Raw genomic sequence first — 20,401 nt, 5'->3', positions numbered from 1 at the left:
TTTTTTAATAGCACGATTTCATACAATATAATTCTTCAGATATTTTGCATAGTCAAGATACTACAGATAATATTTATTAAATCTTATACAGAGCACATATAAGACGATAAAGCTCCTTACTATGGCTGTGATATAAAAAAAAAAGGCCATGGGAAACTGTGGTCTGTGGAAAGCTTATTTTCACTCTTATAGAGCTGGTGGCTGCTTTAGCCGCCTACCAGGTAACCATTCATGGTTTTGGCTGGAACAGCAAGCAGGCGCTGAGACAGTGACACTGAAATTTACCAAAAGTGCATTTTGGCAAAGGCTGTAATTCTGGTGAGGTTTGCTGAACTTGGCTCGGCTGCTTAACAAAACAACCCATATTTGCATCTTTTATCAGGGGATTCAGCCTGTTAAAAAGCCTCGACAGTACTCCCAAATCAACACGTATAATATCAAATCTTCTAAATAACATGTTTTGCTCTGGCTCGACCCACATTTAGACAAGACAAGGAGTGCAGGACTAAGCCAAGAAGACAGAATGCACCGAGATAGAGACCCGTGATTATTTTTTATGCATACAGGGATCCAAAACACACAGGAAGCAGGGGTGCAGTCTAGATCAGATAGCAGCGCAGAAAGCCCAGCTCCAAACAAGAGAGAGGGGCTTCCGGCTCCAGTCCCACATGCGAGCTTGGCCAAAGGTCCACGTCCAGAGTGAAAAGTAGGGGTCCGACAGAGGGTGCGAGCTGAGCCAGGTTCAGCTGTGTGGACCTGGAGCCCGGAGCAGCACCAGCGGCTCAGGCTGAATGTAAACAGAGTTGGGCCACATTTGTTCCTCAGTCATCCTGTGAGAGACAGAAAACAGAGAGGTGGAAAAGTGAGCTTTCTGTGGTTTGTGTTTTGTCCCAGTCACCACCTGCTTTGTATATATTCTAAAGAACAGATGCAACCACACTGGAATTTGCTGGCAACTTCCCATTTTATTGTATCTTAGCAACTGACTAGCTTTCCATACTTGTCCTTGGATCGTACTGTACGCCGAGTACGCTGCTGCCAGAAACATCAAGCCAGCATTCCTGTAGTTTGTTGTCTCAGTGACGCGCTGATGTGCTGATGTGCACACTGAAGGATAAGGCAGTCGGGGAATTCTCCACTTAGATGTGCTTGTGAAAGATCTCAAGTCCCTATTGTCTGCTGTGGACGGTGAAAGAGAAGAGCGGCTTCCCACACAGCTCGCACGGCGTTTGAGCTGGAGGTCAAATAGTAAACGCGTTTTCCTCCCTGCTCTGATCAGGACCATGTGAGCCAGCTGGACAGCTGCATGCTGGGAAGCCTGAAGCTGGTGGACTGTGACTCAACATAAGTTACTCAGGAGAGCTGATGCCTCCAGTCCAGAATCTGGAATAAAGAGCATGACGAGAAGTGTGCGTGGCCAAATGTCAAACAACTTCTCGGCACTTACACTTCTCGGCACTTACACATCGACACGACTCGCTCTGGAGAAACTGACAAAAACGGCAGTGGGCGTGGCCGGGGGAAGGGGGTGTGGCCTTGGGTGAAGAGGGCGTGGCCCAGTCCGTGTGAGAAGTTGTTCCAGAGAATCTGTACATCTAAATCTAAATTTGGTTTTGACACTGATCCTGTACACAGACTTCTTAGTGCTGTGAAACGAACAGCTGGCACGCTGCAGGGCTCTAATTTACCCCAAAGCACAAAAAACACTGCGGCACTTTTCTGTGGCACACCACACCTGCCGCCTTGCCCCCTCTGACCGAACGGGCTGAAGTCAGTTAATCCTCCGTGGCTGATGACGTACCCAGTTAGAGTTTTGTGATGTGACTCCATTCAGATGCTAAGAGCCTTTACCTTACCACGCCCTCTTCTGGCCAAGACATGCAAAAAGTTAGTAGCTAACTTTTTAAACTTTTTAACTTCTGTCTTGACCAACTTTTCCACCAGTGGGAATCCAAGCATCAGTTTGGAAATAACGCCACTGTACGAAGGGACATGTGGATAAATGGACACACAGTGATTCATAGTCCAATTTCATTATCACATCCAAATAATGAAGTCCTATTCGAAGACCTAAAAAGACTACTAAGCAAGCCCTAATTGGCAACAGCTAGTAACTGCTCTCAAAATGTTCCTTTCCATGTGTCTCACCACATGAATGTCCAATAAAGTCCGATCAGCTGTTTGAAATTCTGGATGTGTGAGATGGTGCAAACCCTGCGTCACACTGCCTCTCAGACGTGCTCAGACTTTGGCTCAGGGTTGATGCTGATCAAAAGATTTAGTCTCAGATCTTACAAACTTGTCCTGGTCAAACTGATTGAATGTGAAGTGATGTAATGTCTGCCGAGCTGGAGGTGTGAAGACAGACTTCACCGTCCCTTACTCTCAGCAGGCCTTTCTGTCTGCCTCTCGCTGCGTTTCCAGAACCAGGATTTTATCCCAGTCGGTTACTGTTTACTGTTTGTTTTAACATGATTAGATGTTGTTACACCTGGTGCTCTACGTGGATTAAAATCAGATGGTTCAGATTATTTGGAAATTCTACTGGAGGGGGAAATTCTGCTCTAATGGAGGCTGATTTAATATGAAGAATCCACACCAGATTAGGAGCGTTATTCAGCTCAGGTGTGTGTCCTGGGGTGACAGGTAGCAGAAGTCCTCACCCATTCGTCTTCCTCGGCTCCCTCCCCTTCTGCTCCAGCTTTTGGATCGCTGGCTGCCGCTGCTTTGTTCGCCATGATCTTATCCGTCCACGATGCCCCGGCTTTTTCATCTCCAGCAAAGTTGCACTTGGTCACCGTGCCTCCGTCCACTTTAGCCAAGGAGACTGGAACAATAAAAAAAAAATTCAGATCTTTCTATCACACCATTTTCACAGGAGAGGTCACACCACCCTTAATATTATATTCAGAGTAAGGCCGTCAAAGTTAACATGTTAATGATGCATGTGATTAACTTGAGGTTATTAAAAAAACAAAATATCCTAATGTTAATTTGTTTTTTTAGTTTTCTTTCAGGAAGTTTTCTTTCAGGAAGTTTCTGAAGTCATGTGGACATCCTGCAGCACCGTGATGCCACTCAAATTTAAAATGTCATCTAGATGCCAAACATGTTTTTGCTATTGCTTCTAATGATGCTGGTTGTGTGAGCAGTGATGCCTGTCAAACCACACGTGTGGAGAGTGAAAGGGGCAAATCTGTCAGCCCAGTAGCACCAAGCCATGCCGTAGCACGTTGGTTTGTCTGATGAATACCCCGCTGATCAAAATGCTGCACAATAAATAGTGTGGGAGCTTTAATATTGTGTGTGTGTGCACACTATTCTCCTTTCAGTAAGCTGTGACTGTGTCCACACTGAACCAAACGTCCCCGCTAAGATCAGGAGTCTTGACCTGGACGTTTAGGACTGCAGAGGTTTCTTGTGGTGAAGATGCTCGCTGCCTCGTGATGGTTCTCATTTGCAAAAGACAGGAACAGATCGGCCGTACACAGTGCAGTGGATTCCTCACAGATACTCAAATTATACAGCCCAGAGCATTCCACTCCACTCCAAACGGGCTATTGAATATCAAAGGGTGGATGAATGAATATAAGAGGCATTGAACTCAGCATGTTTCCCTTTGAGATAACTACACGGACTATGAAGGAGACCGGAAAAACAAATTTAAATTTAATTTCATTCACTGTTTTCCCTCATAGAGGTCATCTCCAGGACACAGGCACGACCAACGGACTACGGCTTCATCACACAAACCCAGCCTCTGCAGTTTATCCAGTTTAACCAGCAGATGAAACTCTTCTGCTTTGGACTCCAGACTCGCTCTGTGCCAAATCAAAAGAATTCCTCCTTTACATCGTCAGACAAAGATCCACTTTGTGCTTAAAGCTTCACTTTGGATATTTCCTTCTCTGTGTCTCAGATATATAATTTGCCCCACACACCTCTATACAGGATGGCTGGTTATGCGGTGAACAGATTCAGCTCAGTGTCACTTCTCCACAGGTGTGAATGTGTCTTTAGGAAAGTGAGAAAGCAGTAAAAACAAATGATCTCACAGATGAAAGGGCTGTTTCCTCTGGTCTTCAGGCGCACGTCCTGTCCCATCTCCAGCTCTGTTTTGTCCATCTCTGACTCTGGGTACCAGAAGGCAAAGGCCCCACTGGGTCGGTGCCTGTCGGTCATTTTCAGCAGCTCTGCTTTGTTCACCATCTGAGCCAGCTGCTCCTCGGACAGACGGTCCGTCTCCCCCTTAGCCTCCACCTCTGCAGGGAGATCAGACAGACATGCACGGTGCACAGGTGCTCAATGCTCTGCAAGACATGACCATTTTTTCCTCGAATTGCTCAACATTTTTCAATCAGGAGACATTAAAAAGGCCGAACTCTGGTCATAGTAACTAAATGGTGATGACGACGATGGCGATGAGAATCTATAGTTATATTACGTTTTAAATTCTGCAGTGGAACGCTTGTAGTTAAACTGCAAAGTCTTAAAGGAGAAATTACTGTTAATTTTATAATCCTTGCAAACATTTGTCTTTACATGGATTCAAAGAGATAATGGATGAGATTAAATTACAACCCTCGTTCTGAAGGAGATGGTAATGAAGTGATTATGGGGGAATTTCTGGATGATTATTATTTGGTGGCATTGAATACTGACAAACCAGCTGGGCTTCAGATGGGGTGAGAGGAATAACCACATGTTCATTTGACAAGTGCCTCCTCAGGACTGCCTGGGCTGGGACAGGACCATATTTTTTCCTCCAATAATGAGCAGGTTCGGTGGAATACGATGAGACGGTTAACAGAGATGACGCAAACTGGAAGCCGCTTCCTTGAGGGGCTTCCAGGGGGGGTCTAGTTTAATTTCACTATAATTTAATTCACTAGAAAATAAAATACAAAAAATGCACAAGGGATTATTTTAACAATGTTTTCATCTAACTTGGAATCCATTTGTCAGTGTTCAAGCATGACCAAAATACCTTCTCATATCAAAGGCAAAACCACTTCGAATGGGGCTCCACGGCTTAAATAAAGTTAATACTGGGGCCCAGAACATGAAAACATGAAAATTTTTGAAAACTGCTGCCCGAAAGCATGCTAGAAAACTCCTTGGTGGCACAAAGAATGTGATTTTTTTTCTGTCAGAAACAGAAATAGACATACAGGAAATTATGGTCACATCCATGTGGGTGAATGTAGGAGGAAGGAGCGTTCCTGGGCCCTGATACCTCTGTAAATCTCCACAGGACATCTGCTCGATTTAAAAGATCCAGTATTCCTGTATGACGGGTTTGACACAAATACTAATGAAGACAAGGCAGGTATGTTTTCTGTGTTATTTCAGTCAATTCATACATTAATGGATACAAGAGAAACAATAATAGGAAATTATGAAAATGCTCGTATGAGTCATATTCTTTTCACTCAAAAAGAATCAAAAGGTTCCTTTATTTCAGGGCTAATGCCGTTCCCGGTATAGACAGTTTGTGTTATGAGGTTTGTATGAGGATTTACTCAAAAAACGGGGGCCTGGAAGCCAATGAGGGCATCACAAACGAAATTAAATTTTTGCATACAGCATACAGCTCTTCGTCAGGCATCAAATTCTGACAGAATGAGAGAGCGATAGTGTTTGGTTTGTATTTGGCCCCGTACAAGAAAGTCAATGCTCACCTCAGTTCCCTCTCTCTGAAAACCAGGAGTCAAGTCAAAAATCTTGGGGTAATTTTGGATTCTGACCTGAACTTCTGACCAGAACACTGCTGCTGCTGGGGTTTTAACAAGAAGGATCACATGACCCGGCTCAGGTCCCTCAGCTGGTTTCCAGACTCATTTACAGTTTAATTTAAAATGCTGCTGCTCACCTACAATTCACCCAGAGGCCCAGGACTAAAACACAACTCTGATCTTTTAATAAAACAGGAACACCACCACATTTCTCAGCTTATGCAGCCATTTGCAGAGGAGTTTGTAATTTATATGAGGTTAATAAGTTGATTCAAGGAGCAGTGAATAAAGCTGAAGTTTGGGCAGATTTCATGGGTTTCAGTTTTCGGTCTCAGAAAATAAATATATGTTCATTGGGTTCAGAAAGGAAAATTGCTAATGAATTTATCGAAGTACGGCTCTTCTCTAAACAGTAAAGAAATGTAACTTTTTAGATCTTCAACTGAACGAACAACTGACATGAAGAATTCTTATAAACAAATCATATCCATGTGGGAAAAAAATGTACATAGTTTGGCGGGTGTAAGTGAATGGCAGAACAAGAGGCTTTATCTGTGACATATCAGGCATTAATATGGTCTGTACTTCATTATGCATCATTCTTTGTGCTGCTGCAGCCTTGATGCAATTCAGCCAAAGGCCCTGACTTCCTGACGTCAGTGTTAACGGTAAAGAAGGCACAAATCCCACCGGGGTTTATAGGACTAGAATTGGTAATTATGTTGTTTAGTAGTTAGATTGTCTCAAGTGCTCATTTTCCTACCGCTAAATATTTATTGAGTGATTAATGGGAATCTTTAGAGGGAAAATAAAAACTTTGATTTGAACTGAATGGTGAAAAATATGCATCTGGTACCTGAATATTTCATCTTCTGGTGACCTGAAATGGATCAATCTTTGCTGGACAAACTGCAGGAATGTGGTTCACCAAATGGTTGTGCGATTGTATAAAATGACATAAGATCAGCATTGGGGTTCTTATCTCTATATTTTTACATCCTGATTCCCTTAATGAGGAATTATCATGCATTTACGAGATCACATACGAGGTGTTCTTCTTATGGGATGCAGCTCGTGCAGATGTGGAAGGGAATGAAAAGGCAGCAAAGTGATTCAATCAAGTTTGAAGTGAGAAAATATTTAAAAGTAATTACAATGAGGTGGAGTGTTCAAGTATTAAAAAGGCATTAAAAAAGACTGGCTGCATCTTTGAAAACATTACAGTAAAGGAAAACATTATTTTTTTTATAATTCAGAATTCAGTGAAGATAGAGCATAATTATAAGGAGGGAGAGAGGAGTGACTCAGCTAAACCTACCAAAATAAGGCCGGGTCACTGTGGGCTGGGAAATACCCTGATGGATTTGTGAGCGTGGCAGGTTACAGACTATAAAAACTGTTTTTCTGGATTCCAACAAATATGATCGACCAACGACTGACTGTGATTTTGTTCTGCACTTTGTCATCATCCGGTGTGGAAGCTAACCAAGGGCCAGTCGCCTAAAAACTGCTGCATGCCAGGTGAAAGTCAGTGAATGAAGGTAATTAATGCAACATCCTGATAAATATGGTAATGCAAGTTTGTGCACGCAAATGCACGTTTATACAGGCGGGGAAATGTTTGCCATGAGTGACAGGAGTGAACGCTTTAGCACGAGCAAATAAAATCCTATTTTGAACTGAGAGTTTGGGTTCTTACACACACACACACACACACACACACACACACAGTGGTGTTTGCTGCTCCATAACGGTGCAGTAGATCCTCCAGGTCTGACAATTTCATGTAAATACACACACAGCGCGGAGGGAGCTGCTGAGTAGTGATACAGACACAAAGTAGTTCCACCAGTTTGAAGCAAGGCGACTGGAAAAAAGCGTCAATAATGAATCTCCAACACAGCCCGTGTTGTTGTGTGTCATTTCTTCAGCTTTGAGTTTCCTCGGCTAGATCCACTTCATGTTGGAGAGGACCCCAGGGGAAATGCTCATTCTTGCTACAGGGAAGGAGTTGAGTCTGGAGGATCTACAAGACTCGTTTGGAGTAACAAATACCACTTTATATGCAAGAAGCCAAACTGTCACTTCCAAGAGAAAAGAGTCCAGCTCTGCTGAAGCTGATGGCTGTTATGGACTCACTGAAGGAGGACATGAGGTAGCCGGTGTTGACCTTCCTGGTGTCGCTGAAGTTTGGCTCGACCTCCTTCCCGCTGGCATCAAATCTGCGCTGGTGGATGCGCCCAGGTTTGATGTACAGCACGTAGAAACGGCTCTGACAACGACAGCAAACAACAAGATGTGGTTTCTGGTTTGGCCATCGCTCCCCTGATGGATTCTGCCCCAGTGCACACTCCACACAGCTTCTTAGTTTGGATTTTTTCCTCCTTGTTAATGTTTGTTCTGTTCACATTATGAGTCAACAGAACAACATCATGTTGGTCCACATAATGCAGAACATATGTTGTGCATTATGCAGAGGCCGCCTGTCAGATCAGTGGGAGCCTAGTGTTTACACGTCCTGCAAATGAAACCTACTACAGAACCAAAGTCGGGCGTAACTCTGTTGGCCATAAATTAGCACTACTCAGTGTGCAGTCCACAATCTCTATGGAAAAAACACGGGAATGCCAAATATTAAGTCCGTGCCAAACACAGAGGACAACAAACTATCTGATGGTTTGAAAGCCTTGACAGCAAAACACGTCCTCAAAAAGAAAATGAGTTTCCAGAGGTTGACGTTCTAGGCCTTTTCAGGCTGACCCTCATTCAGCACCGGAGCCTCACTTCAAGTTACGCCCTCAGGACTCTGATATTAAAAGATATTTGGTTTATGTTAATTATGGAATTGTCTAGGTGTCATACTGGTCAAATAAATTCAAAACAATTAGATTAAAATTTAATTTCATTTAATTAGATTCGATTTTTTTTGGTGTGAGGAATGTTCTTTTCTTTGAGAGATGGATGATGGATGATTAGCATTTTTTTTTTCCATATTAAGAGTAACTATAATATCAAAACTGACACAGTTGACACTGGTGGGTAAACTGTAATCTGTAATCCCTAGATAAGTGCGGTCCATGGATATCCACTCCAAACACTACTACACACACACACACTACACACTGGATATCATCTGGGATTCTGGATGACGTAATGCCATGACATAACTGTTGTCTTATGAAAGGCTGCATTACAGTGAAGGGATACAATATCAAAACACCATAATAGGTGGTATTTTTTGTTATTCATACACTCTTATGTAATTTGGTGACATATTCAAACCATTTATGATGCAAATGCAATAACACAGAGAGCCCTGATATGTTACACTGGTGATATAAAAACACTGATAACTACATGATGCTCCAGTTAATACAGAGATCTCAACAAATCCACCTGATGATCCTTAAATCCAAGTGATGCCGACACATTTATCGACTAAACGTGAGACCTGAGAGGAGGCTCTGTGCTGAGGCTCTGTCCTGACTGTGTGCTTGGTATGAAAACAGGCCCCAGGCCAAATCCAGCCCTCAGTTAATATTGTGTATATTGTTCTGCGTGTATTGTTCTGTATTGTACCTTGTGGTTGTGGACGTCTGTGATGGCATGTCTGGAAACATCCAGCAGCCGGCCTTCCAGAAGAACCCCGGGGCCACTGGACAAAATGAAGCCATTAGTTTGGGTGTGTGGACACGGCTCAGTTTAATCAGCTGATTTAGACGTTAGGCAGAAAATGTCAGTGAAACGGAAATTAAAAGCATGCACACAGACTTCCCTGTGGAGTTCTAGCTTTGATATATTATGTTTTCTCCACCGTAACCCGACACAAAAATGATCTAGTCCTTAGGCAAAGGGGACATGAACAAGTAACTTCAATGTTTTGCATATGAATAAACGTGTAAAAAATAATGGTTTAGGTTCTGCAAACAATAATGAATCAGTTGTAAACAATAATTCATTTAATTCTGCAAAAGTCTAGAGTAATTTAGTGAAATCCTACTGTAAAGACAAACTCTCTTTTCCTCCATTACAATATGATGCTTCTCAACAGGAATCACTTCTGAGGGGAGAAAATGCTCCAAAAATAAAAAGTGTTCCCACCCACTGAGTTTGATTTTTAGCTCCAGATTTACTTATTAATTACCATGAGTTTGAAGTTTAGTGATCTAGATGTATCTAAATATTTAGTTAGATTTTATTACTTTGACTTGGATATTCAGTTCAGCAGTTGTCCGGTGTCTAATGAAGTCAAAAACAGTTGATTTTATTATATCGGCCTTCAAAAGTCCACTGACGCTCGACCTCTGAGACCCGCTCCGAATCATGTGGAGGATCTCAGATTTGACACTGAGCTGCTGAGTCTGATCCCACCTGGGATTAAAATGCCCCTTTAGTAATCCCAGCACAAGAGGACAGCTGTCAGTCTGTCCGCACACACCTGGCTTTAACAGGTGTCTCCACCTGTGTCTCACCTGCCCACCTGGGATCAGATCTCACCTTCCTGCTCTACATGCAAATAAACAGGTATCAGAGAGAGAGACTTTGCTAGTCCTCCTTTCATGCTAAAAATAAAACTAAAACGGCATTTAACAGGCAGCAGGTATTTAACAAAAGGAGACATCCTCGCTCACTCCAGCCTCTTAATGCAGCTGTCAATCACTTTCACATCTGCTACAGGCTCGTCCTGATCACCTTCAGGCTCTGATTATTGATTATTATTCCAGCAGCTTGGACAGGGTCGGGTTCTCCGCTTAGGGGGACAAATCAACCTCAACCTTTAGGCTAATATTTCTGTGGTATCCTGTAGTGACTCTGTTGTGTTTAGGGGGAGACAGAATGTGTTTAATTGTGCCAGAGCACAGAATTTAAGAAAGGCTGCTGCCTCCAAATTTTAAATGGAAGAAAAACCCTGCATGTTGTTAGCCCCCCCCAAAATGTCTTGCATGGTGTTTTTAGGGGAGCTCATGTCTTATTAAAGGGAGTTTTCCTTCATTAAGCAGCTGCTTTACAGCCGAGCTGCGCTTCAGTTTGCATTTAACCAACCAGCTGACAGAGCAGCTGCTGGCCAGAGTCAGCTCACATATTTCCTCTGGTGGAAAAGTGTCGGGGTGTCGGGCAGGACAAGACAAAGGAGGTCAGGTTAGTCCTCGGTCCTTCAGTCCGTCCCCGGACACTTTACACCGTCTGTTTACACCTCTGATGTGACACAAATGTCCCAGACCTCTGAATGAGATCTGATCACTCAGGACGCACTGAGGACGCACTGCTGCTGTTTCCACCTGAACTTGCAGGTGTCAGCTTGTGTTCAGATTTCTCAGGACGGATGTTAAAACCAGGTGGGAACAAGTTCAACCTCTCGAGCTGGTTCGCCAGACTCTTCCTCCACCAAAATTACACACCACCATGGTGGCATCCGGCACCACTTGACATCCTCCTCATCACATTCTGTCTATGCCTGATGAAGCCATTATAACTGTGTTATCCTGTGTCAGTGCTGTATTATGTAATTTGGGTTCTGTCCTGGGGAGGGATCCCTCCTCTGCTGCTCCCCTGGGGTTTCTTCCTGTTTGTTAAAGGGTTTTTTAGGGAGTTGCTCCTCATCCGATGTGAGGCTCTACGGACAGAGGGTGTTGTGTTGCTGTAAAGCCCCTTGACGCAAATTTCTAATTTGTGGTACTGGGCCGTACAAATAAAATGACTTGACTTAACACCATTAGGACACGTAAGCAAGAAAAAAACTAAAAAAAAAAAAATAATAATAAAATAAATAAATAAATAAAATACAATTTAAATGAAACTACATGCATGTTGGTGAATGCCGAATAAACCAGAATATAAAGTGGAGTCGCAGGAGGGCTTCAGTCGGGTTCTGCGAGGCGTGAATCTTTAATTATAACCAAGACATTTCACTGACAGGTTTTTTAAGCGTGCGCTGGCAGGAGACGGAGAGGCGAACGGATCCCAGCGGAAATCTTTCCCCGCAGTCAGCCGCCCTGCCTCACCGCCAGCACCGACACAACGCGCCCTACCTGTCGTAGGCAGACGGAGCCCACACCTGCTCCACCTGCTCGCTGTGCACCGGCTTGTTCTGCAGAGACTCGTTGTGATAAATGCGGCTCATTTTTCATCACATCCAAACTTTTCCCTTCTGCAGGATTTTTTCCCCTCTGCCGACTTCCTGTTCCTGGACATGTCGGCGCGCGGCAAGGGGGCACTTGGTTTGTTATACGGAACGTACCGCTCACACACACACAAACGCACACACGCATACACGCACACACTGAGCTATGGTGTGTTCCTTGTAAACAACACTGATTTGTTTACATTCATAATTTTACCTCCACAGACATGAAGTATGCTGTTGCACATAAATGACTTGGCTGAATGCATTTACCCACCTTCAAAAACCCTGTAAATCCTCCTCATCTTAAATGTTCCCAGTACACCCAGTGGTCAGAAAACAGCTGGAAATAATTATTTATGTACTTTACTGACCAGCATATTTCATGTTTAACACAGGGAAGTGATTTGCATGACAGTTCTCTGGTTCAGTCCATGTGAACAGCAGTGTGTGTTATCACATTCATGAAGGATCCAGCAGAGCCAGGCTCCTGCTGCTCTTCATGCTGGAAACACTCTGCTGCACAGAAATGGATCAGAACCATAATCAATATCATCAGTGGCACTGGTGTTTACCTGCCATTTCAAGTCAAAACAGCTGCTGTGGAAAATATCTGTGGTCACAGTTGAACTCAAACCAAAAATCATAAATTGTCCTTTTGACAGTCATAATCCTCCTGTGTGAATATGGAATGCACACAGGAGGTTATGCAAGACATGACACATGCTTATCAACTATTGTGAAAGACCCGTGGCTCCTGTCCAGCTTTATGATGCTATTGTCCCCCGCTGCCTGCGGTGTTGACAGGATGACACAGTGAGCCTCGCTGCATCCAGCTCTGTCTGTGAAGGGATCGAGTGCTGAACAGAAAGATGACCTCTGGTCAAGCACCATAACAAGGCAAAGATCAAGTTTACCAAATGAAAGAGATTATTTAGGGTTTTTGATCCTTGTCACTACAATTCAGTTGATCTGGGGCAGACCAAAGACTCAGAGCATTTGGAATTCAGTGACCAGAAAACATTTGGATGGTTCGCATTTTGTTTGGGGAATCTGGCGGCCTTAGAAGAGAGCTATGATGTCATATAATACCAGATATCATCTGGGATTTTGGATTTCGTAATGCAGCAATATGCAAGACTAAAGTGTCAAACATTAAGATGACCTCTAGTCGAGCGCCATCATAAGGCAAAAATCTCATGTTCCTTATGAAAGAATTAATTTAGTCTTTTTGATACTTGTCACTAGAATGAATACGATGAGTTTCCTTTGTTAAGATGCATGGCAGTCTTATAAAGGTCAGTTATACAACACAAATAAAAGGTGGGTCAGCTGGGCTTGGGTGGGTTTTCCGCCCACTATCTCCCTGATTGTGTGGCTTCTCTCTGAAGGTCAGTGAACACCACAAGGCTCCTGTCTGTCTCTAAGGTTTCATTCACTGTCCCTCTGAATTATCTGGCACTTTGGAGCGTTTCCTCTGGATGTGGCATTGGTGTGAGGTGACTGAGGATTCAGAGCGTTTGGACTTCAGAGAGCCAGAAAACATGTGAGCGGCTTGCGTTGTGTTTGAGGACTCTGGCAGCCTCAGGGGAGTTCCAGCGTCCAGATCTCCGGCGTGGGCTGCCGGGGTACATCCTGTTCAAGTGGACTTGCAGGGATTGTGGGAGCCTTTCGCATGGCTTGGATCACAAGGGCTAATGTGTTCTTTAGAAGAGCTAATTAGCTGGGGAGCTTGGCTGAACAAATCGCAGGACGCTGCCTCATTCCAACATGAAGCATCATGACGCCGCCGAGAGAAAAAAGGGAGGAACTGTTTCATTGCAACATAATGACTGATTATACTCAGAGGGGAAGGCATTTCATCTGTGCATATAAAATACTCTGATGAAGTTTTGATTACTTTGTGACTCACTTCAGCATTTGATTATACAATAAGATTGGAGAGTGTGATGTATGGGTTCAGATGGCCACAGAGTAAACATATGGTGGAGGGGAGTTCACTCACATGTGCTATTTGAAACATCCAGCCTCACACACTCTGACACTGACAGCATCATCAGGCTGTGACCATCATACCTGTTTACTTTATTAACTGATTTGGTAGAGGCAGTGCATAACGCAATAGATGAACCAAAGCTGAGATACAGAGAAACATTAAAACACCAATTTACACATCACATATAAAACACATTCATACAAAATATACATAATATATAACATATTCCATCTTAACAACATGCAATAGTAAACAAACACACCCCTAAGGAGAGCTGTTGTGTAGTGATACTGAAGAAAAGTAGTTCTACCAGGAAAAGACAATCAATATTCATTCATTCATTCATCTTCTAAACCGCTTATCCTCACAATGGTCGCGGGGGGTTGCTGGAGCCTATCCCAGCGCTCATTGGGCGGAAGGCAAGGAAACACCCTGGACAGGTCGCCAGTCCATGGCAGGGCACAATCACTATTGTCTTCATATAAAAAATAATATAATACAATATATTCCCAAACATACATGTTATTGTGCATCCTTCAGAACAGTTTTTCAGCTGTTGGTCAAACCGTGTTGTTTGCTGGTCCAGCTCCACTTCATTCACTCTGAAGCAGAACCTTCCTGGTGAAGCACACGTTCTCCCGACGGCACGATGTGTGACACTCGTCTGGAGCAGCAGACTCCGCTGTATGGCTAAGAACCCAAACTATCACTTTAACCTGTTTTGTTCAACTGTGCTGCTGTACAGTTGTTTGCCAATTAACTGACAGTGAAATTATATTAATAAAGACAATTTACAAGATGGCTAAGAAGAGACGGCTTCATAAAGACAGCTCAGAAACCAGTGAGTATGTCCATTTATTTTACACGGCCAGTGGGTTTGATGGAGAACCACAGCGACATCATGTAGGAGACAGATGACAGCGACTGGACAATATTTGATATTTAATAACATCAGTTAAACTCTCGACACACTGCCTTGCCTTGTGGCCTGAAATGGGAACCCATTTCATTAGGGTTTTTTTTTTTTTTTTTTTAATTTAATTTGGACCCAAACAGTCATGCAACTGTTTGCTGTTGTCATCTGGCTGGTGCAGAATAAAATGGCGATTGTGGTGAGTTGCTATGGTGACAGTGCACGTCAGCAGGGCCGTAAAGTGTGTCACACGAGCTGGTGAACTGAGATGATGTGTTGTGCTGTGGCTGCTCGCTAAAAGCAGTAATCAACGTTAACGGTTACCACCAGTTGCGCCAAAAATCCTCAGTTGCCCTCCAGCAGCACGGGACGCCTCTCCACGGCCCGTCCTCTCCTGCTCGTGGCTGCAAACCCTCTCCCCTCAGCGAGTCTGCCATTTGCCTTGACTCGCTTACTATGATAGAGAGCTCGGTACAATCACAACAGCTTTTTGCAACAGTACACATAAAAAAGGTCACTGCTCCACCTGTCCTGCTGTGCTGCTTTGAGCGGGAAAGTCCGGTCTATTCCAGTTCAGGTTCTCTGCAGGAGACTTTAGGAAAGTGTGTCATGCTCACTGTGTGAGTAGCGGCCCAGCTGGATGCTGAGCCAGATGTTTCGGCGCTGAGTCCAGCCCCCGGGAGCCTCCACCTCGTACAGGCGCTCGCGATGCTCCTCGTGCTGCTGCAGGAACCTCTTACACACTGGACACACAGGGACATCATAAGCTGTTACTGCGCTGGGGCCACACAGATCTCCTCTTAGCAAGGACAAACAGGTCCAATGCACACCCAAATTCTACTCTACTCTACTCCCCTCTCTTGTTAAAATGTGGCTTTTATGTTTCTGTTCAGGCCACCAGGAACTATCCCAGTGTTGCTGTAATTCCTTAGGTGCACAGATCAACACATATTAAAGAAAGAAAGGAAGGAAACAGGAAGAACAGATAAAAAAAAAACCTGAGAATGGCCCTGCAGTGACTGACCTGCCACCATGCTGGGTGACAACGGAGAGCTGACTCCCAGCACCTCCTCGTTGGGAAACCAGGAGCAGAAGTCGTGCAGCATCTGAAGAGCCAAGCCTCGCCTCCTCCAGCGGCTCCTCACCAGCACCGTGTCCAGGACGGGCAGCAGGTAGCACTGGCTGGTCCAGGCGCCGCACAAACTGCCTGCAGCACACACAGCGCACCAATCATTGCTCTTTTAAAATGGAATCGGTCAGAGACTGCATGCCTGAAATGGTCATCAGTCCACAAAACGGTAATGTAATGGGTTTCAGTTGACTTAAATTAAAAAAATGTATTCAGATTTCTAGATTGTCATAATTATTGTCATCTACAGCAATCGTTTGTCTGCATTTTAAATTGAGGAAAATGATTTTCATGATTAGTTTTCCCCTTTAAAAGGACCCTTTCCTCCAGCCGTTGGTTTCCATTCATTCCACTACGATATGAAAATGAACTTTTAGAGCCTTCAGACTTTCTTCACTCCAGTTTTCCATCAGCAGAATAAAGTCCTCCACATGAGTTTTCCTGAAAGCAGCAGCACTGTTGTGCTTTCAGGACCTGAAATAAGGTAGTTCCCGGGGAAATGTTTGGTTTCTGCAGCCAGTTATCGGTTCTGTGCTTTCTGAGTAGTGGCTGCTTTGTTAGCAGAACATTATAATGTGGGTGTTTCAACCAAAAATTGATTGGATTTTGATGATATGTTGTGAAATCTTTAGCACTCCTGCATGAGTTGCAAAATGCAAAATGTGGGTAAACTGGAGCACATGGTCCCAACATTCAAAATCACCGCTGTGGTCCTTTTACCCAGTTTCTAGGTATTCCCCGTTATGTAACCTGTTACTCGCTAGAGATGAAGCCAAACTACATGAGCTCGGAGCCGTGACTTCATTCTGCACACAGTGGGGTTTCAGCCAGGCCTGAGTATCCTGGGAAAACAAAGCGGAGGCCCAAGGTGCAAGCTCATTTACACAAACCAACATGAGTCACTGATTTCAGTTCAGTCCAACGTTCATGTTTAATTTAGGTTTGGAGCTGCTTGGAGATTATGAAGGCAGGCAGTGTAAAGTCTCCACTTGGCTCAGGCGAGTACAGCCAGAGATTCCTGGAGATCAGAGTCCTCTGGGTTTGATTTTGAATTACATAACTTTCCCTTTTCCACATAATTTTGTTGCTTTAACTTAAACATCTTGCTTGCTGCCATAGTCATCACAAACAGAATTGGTACTGAAAGTTTGAGGGTTTTTTTTTTTTATCATTAACTAAATATTATTGTTGTGTGGCTAGCAGTGATGTAGTGGTAGATCAACAGATGGGTAAATTACTACCTCATCTTACTTTACTTTTATTGCCTAAACTATTACCCTATCAAGAAAACAACCACTAATATTAGAGCTGTGCTGGTCAATATTATTATATAAAAAATGACAAAGTGTCCACTCTCTGTCTTACTAAAGCCTATCTACAGAGATAAAGCTTAACAAAGACAAGTGACTGCCCAGACGGAAAAGAGTGCAGTACATTCTTTTCACAACTGGGGGGCAGTGCTGGACAGCACATTTGATTCCAAATATTTACCAGTAACTGGACTATTATTATCATTGTTACATGGTCCAGTATTTATAATGACTCTCAGTTTCAGGGGATTTCCACCAGCACTGAGCGTCTGTGCTGGTAACTGGTTACAAGGCCAGAGGACAAAAGCTTTTTTTGGCTCTACATTTTGTTCATCAGGTTCATTGCATTCAAGCAGATAGAAATGTTTGTCATCTTACCCACCATCAAGTCCTTTTCACCAATGCACAGTAAAAAATATATATATATATAATTCGGAGAACTGATTTCATGGAAGAGTCCTGTTGACGGCTGGTGACTCTGTTTAGCCCAGTTGTAGCGCTCCGTGTCGCCCCCTGGAGGTGGCCTCATATATTCTTGTAGGTGCAATATCTCACCACATACACCAGGTGTGATTTTACCCACTTCATCTTCCTCTTCTTCCTCCCTCTCCTCCTCCTCCTTACCTTTCTGTTTGACGGTGTAGAAGCCCACCGCCTCTCCATCTCGCCACAGCAGTTTGCCGAGCTCTGTAGAGGGGTGAGGAGAGAAGAGCGCCTCCTCCTGTGGAAGCCGCTCGGCGACCTGGCTGAGCAGGAACAGAATCAGCCTCTCCATGACCGACTGCACCTGGGGGCGACAGAGCTGCTCAGAAAGCTCGCCAGTGCACATGAAAACAGATGCAAACAGAAAACATGCAAACTGAAACCTGGGAGTGAAATGACATCTCATTTTTCATAATGGGTGAACTATCCCTTTACTAAAAAGGATAGATTATCTCTCTTTTTTTTTTTTTTTATAAAGATAAAGATTACTGTCCACTACAGCAAATACAATGTGCAAACTGACAGGAGACTGAAAGCTACAAAAAATGTGCAGTCATATGTGAGACTGAACAAATTCCATACTTTTGCAAATGTTATTGTGCAGTCCACACCTTCACCCACTTTCAGACCTGTGCAGGAACTCTGACCTGTTTATCTGTGTTGTACTGACATTTACACCACACACACACAAGATTACCAACAAAAGGCCAGTCCTGGTTTTGCTGGCTGTCCGCAAGATATCGTCCACACACCACCACTTCCCCTGCAGGTACAAGGCCACCACTGCAAAATAAGAGGAGAAAAAACTTTTGTTTGCATGCGTATGTACGTATGTATATCTGTATATGTGTGTGTGTATGTGGGTGTGCGTGCAGAACCAAACCTTGTGTGTGATCGTCAGTGAGCTGTAGTGCCAGAACAGTACAGTTTGGTTGATCATCTTCAAATAACTGCAGCCGGCTCACATTATTTCTTGTCACCGCCACCTGACCAGAGAGCAAAAACAACATCAAGCACCTCATCTGCCTTCCCGCCATCTGATGTGATAACAAAGTCTGTGTACTATTTCCTTTATGCTTTCTCTTCAGTGCCAAAAGTAGCACCTTTCATCTACAAGTACCTCATGTGTTTCTAAGGCTTTAAAACATCTGTTTCCTTTCTCTCAGAAAGACAAGACTGTGAGAGCATCCTTTGTTTCAAATTAGTACCATGACATGACAGTTTTACACAGCAAGCTATTCCAAACTTCACATCACAGCAGGAACCCTGCAGGCCAAGTGCAGCATCAGGACCCTCTTATACCTGACTTTCAGCGTCATCGTCATGAACAGGGGATGTTGGGATATCAAAAGTGTTACTGTACCTTTGAATGGTGTGAGGACTGAAACCATTCATTTCCATGATCTCTCGACTCCAAAGCAGCAAAGTGCTGTTGGGATGCTGAGGTCAGGTCGCTGTAATCCACAGCTGGCAGTAGGTCTATGGGATACATGGCCTCTGTCGGCGAAAACATCAATTTAAGTGCAGTTTGAAAGTTTTCAGTCAGCCGGCTACAGAACAACTTCCTTTACTGTCACAGATACAAAGAGCAAGGACTGATACAGGTTTTATATGAGAGAGACACATACAAAGTCCTTTGACGGCTTGTTTCTTTTTCTGAAGTTAGCGAGTGATACAATCAGCAAACTGTTCCCGCGGCTGCATGTAAATAAAACCTACCCTTTAAACTATAAAAGCTGAAATTTCATTGAATTTAGTGCCACTTGGTGGATTATATTAACGCCGAATTGAGAGGCGGCTCCAGATGATTCAGAAAAGGTCTTGAATGACACTTTCTGAGGAGTAAATAGGAGCCGATGAGCAGCGCCGCTTCAAAACGACCTTTTTCTGCGTGGACTTTGGTCTGTGTCTGTCCAGGCAAGACGCGGCGGCTCGCCTCAGGCTGCAGCTGCGCAGGTTTGTGTTTACAGCCGCCGGCAGCTCCAGCTCAGCCACCTGTGTGCTTAATCCGGCAAGGCCTCATCACACCCTGCGAGCCAACTTACTTTACGAGTCAATAAAAATGGGAATGGTAAAGTTTCACAGATGTTGACGGGACGTTTGCAGCTCTGCCGGTAACCTCCGTGCTTCCTCTGCCTGGAGCTGCAGCGCCACCGGCTGACGGCACGGCGCCATGACGTCACTACGACTTTCTGCAGGGGATCGTTTAAACATGTTCTCCTTCCTCTCCTTCGTCTCCTTCCTCTTCTTCTTCTCTAATGTATTGTGGCATGCATGGTATGTACATGTATGTTTTTCCTGGTAGAAAAAAAAACATTTCTTTTCTATGTTTATGGCAGTGGGCAGGTAAACACCTTCCAGGTGCGTTACCGCCACCTGCTGAACCGGAGGGTGAATCAGGCAGTTAACTTTCTCACCTGCATTTGAAACTCTGTGAATGCTGTGGACCTTAACAAATTCAGCAGCACCTGGAAGCACAGCTGATCCACTGACCATCTATCAGTATTCCTTTTTAGATTAAATTCAACACCACTTTCTCTTAGACCTGCAGTCAGGACCTCTGCAGGTCTGACAGCTTAATAATTCATGTTCCACACTTTCTTCACACAGGCTACCATTTAATTATGTGTGCCCTACTCTCAGTCTAGTGATTGATTAATTCTTCCCTTTGAATCCTGTGCATGGCCTATCAGCCCTTTGATGTTTATCCAGAA

At 43.9% G+C, this 20,401-nt stretch overlaps 2 protein-coding genes across 4 annotated transcripts; both read right to left on the bottom strand.

Annotated features, from left to right (window-relative positions):
* Window positions 1-4: 4 nt before the first annotated feature.
* arpin (actin related protein 2/3 complex inhibitor) lies at window positions 5-11,942 on the bottom strand. The gene is made up of 6 exons (XM_030052761.1): window positions 11,765-11,942; window positions 9,315-9,390; window positions 7,875-8,007; window positions 4,056-4,262; window positions 2,664-2,827; window positions 5-830 (listed from the first exon to the last, which is right to left on the bottom strand). The coding sequence occupies exons 1-6, from the start codon at window positions 11,854-11,856 to the stop codon at window positions 822-824; spliced, it is 681 nt and encodes a 226-aa protein (XP_029908621.1). The 5' UTR covers window positions 11,857-11,942; the 3' UTR covers window positions 5-821.
* Window positions 11,943-14,840: 2,898 nt separating this feature from the next.
* Window positions 14,841-19,880, bottom strand: LOC115360113 (protein FAM169B-like). Of its 3 annotated transcripts, none has more exons than XM_030052757.1 (7): window positions 19,733-19,880; window positions 19,051-19,184; window positions 18,571-18,673; window positions 18,385-18,470; window positions 17,829-17,991; window positions 15,790-15,972; window positions 14,841-15,508 (listed from the first exon to the last, which is right to left on the bottom strand). In XM_030052757.1, the coding sequence occupies exons 2-7, from the start codon at window positions 19,177-19,179 to the stop codon at window positions 15,360-15,362; spliced, it is 813 nt and encodes a 270-aa protein (XP_029908617.1). In that variant the 5' UTR covers window positions 19,180-19,184; window positions 19,733-19,880; the 3' UTR covers window positions 14,841-15,359. The 3 variants fall into 3 exon arrangements, with proteins under 3 accessions (XP_029908617.1, XP_029908618.1, XP_029908619.1); XM_030052758.1 differs by lacking the exon at window positions 19,733-19,880 and adding an exon at window positions 19,316-19,726; XM_030052759.1 differs by lacking the exon at window positions 19,733-19,880 and adding an exon at window positions 19,407-19,726.
* Window positions 19,881-20,401: the final 521 nt, after the last annotated feature.

This window comes from Myripristis murdjan, chromosome 6 (assembly GCF_902150065.1).
Source record: "Myripristis murdjan chromosome 6, fMyrMur1.1, whole genome shotgun sequence".
Classification (NCBI taxonomy): Eukaryota; Metazoa; Chordata; class Actinopteri; order Holocentriformes; family Holocentridae; genus Myripristis; species Myripristis murdjan.
Note: the sequence above shows the minus strand (reverse complement) of the source record. Positions and strands in the feature narration are given on the sequence as shown.

Excerpts from the sequence above, each read along its gene's own strand:
- arpin (XM_030052761.1), bottom strand. The coding sequence starts at position 11,856 with ATGAGCCGCATTTATCACAACGAGTCTCTGCAGAACAAGCCGGTGCAC. Across the intron at positions 8,008-9,314 it reads CAGACGTCCACAACCACAAG|AGCCGTTTCTACGTGCTGTA; the intron begins GTACAATACAGA and ends TGTCGTTGTCAG. Across the intron at positions 4,263-7,874 it reads CTACCTCATGTCCTCCTTCA|AGGTGGAGGCTAAGGGGGAG; the intron begins GTGAGTCCATAA and ends ATCTCCCTGCAG.
- LOC115360113 (XM_030052757.1), bottom strand. The coding sequence starts at position 19,179 with ATGTATCCCATAGACCTACTGCCAGCTGTGGATTACAGCGACCTGACC. Across the intron at positions 18,674-19,050 it reads AGTCCTCACACCATTCAAAG|GTGGCGGTGACAAGAAATAA; the intron begins GTACAGTAACAC and ends CTCTCTGGTCAG. Across the intron at positions 15,973-17,828 it reads CTACACCGTCAAACAGAAAG|GCAGTTTGTGCGGCGCCTGG; the intron begins GTAAGGAGGAGG and ends TGTGTGCTGCAG.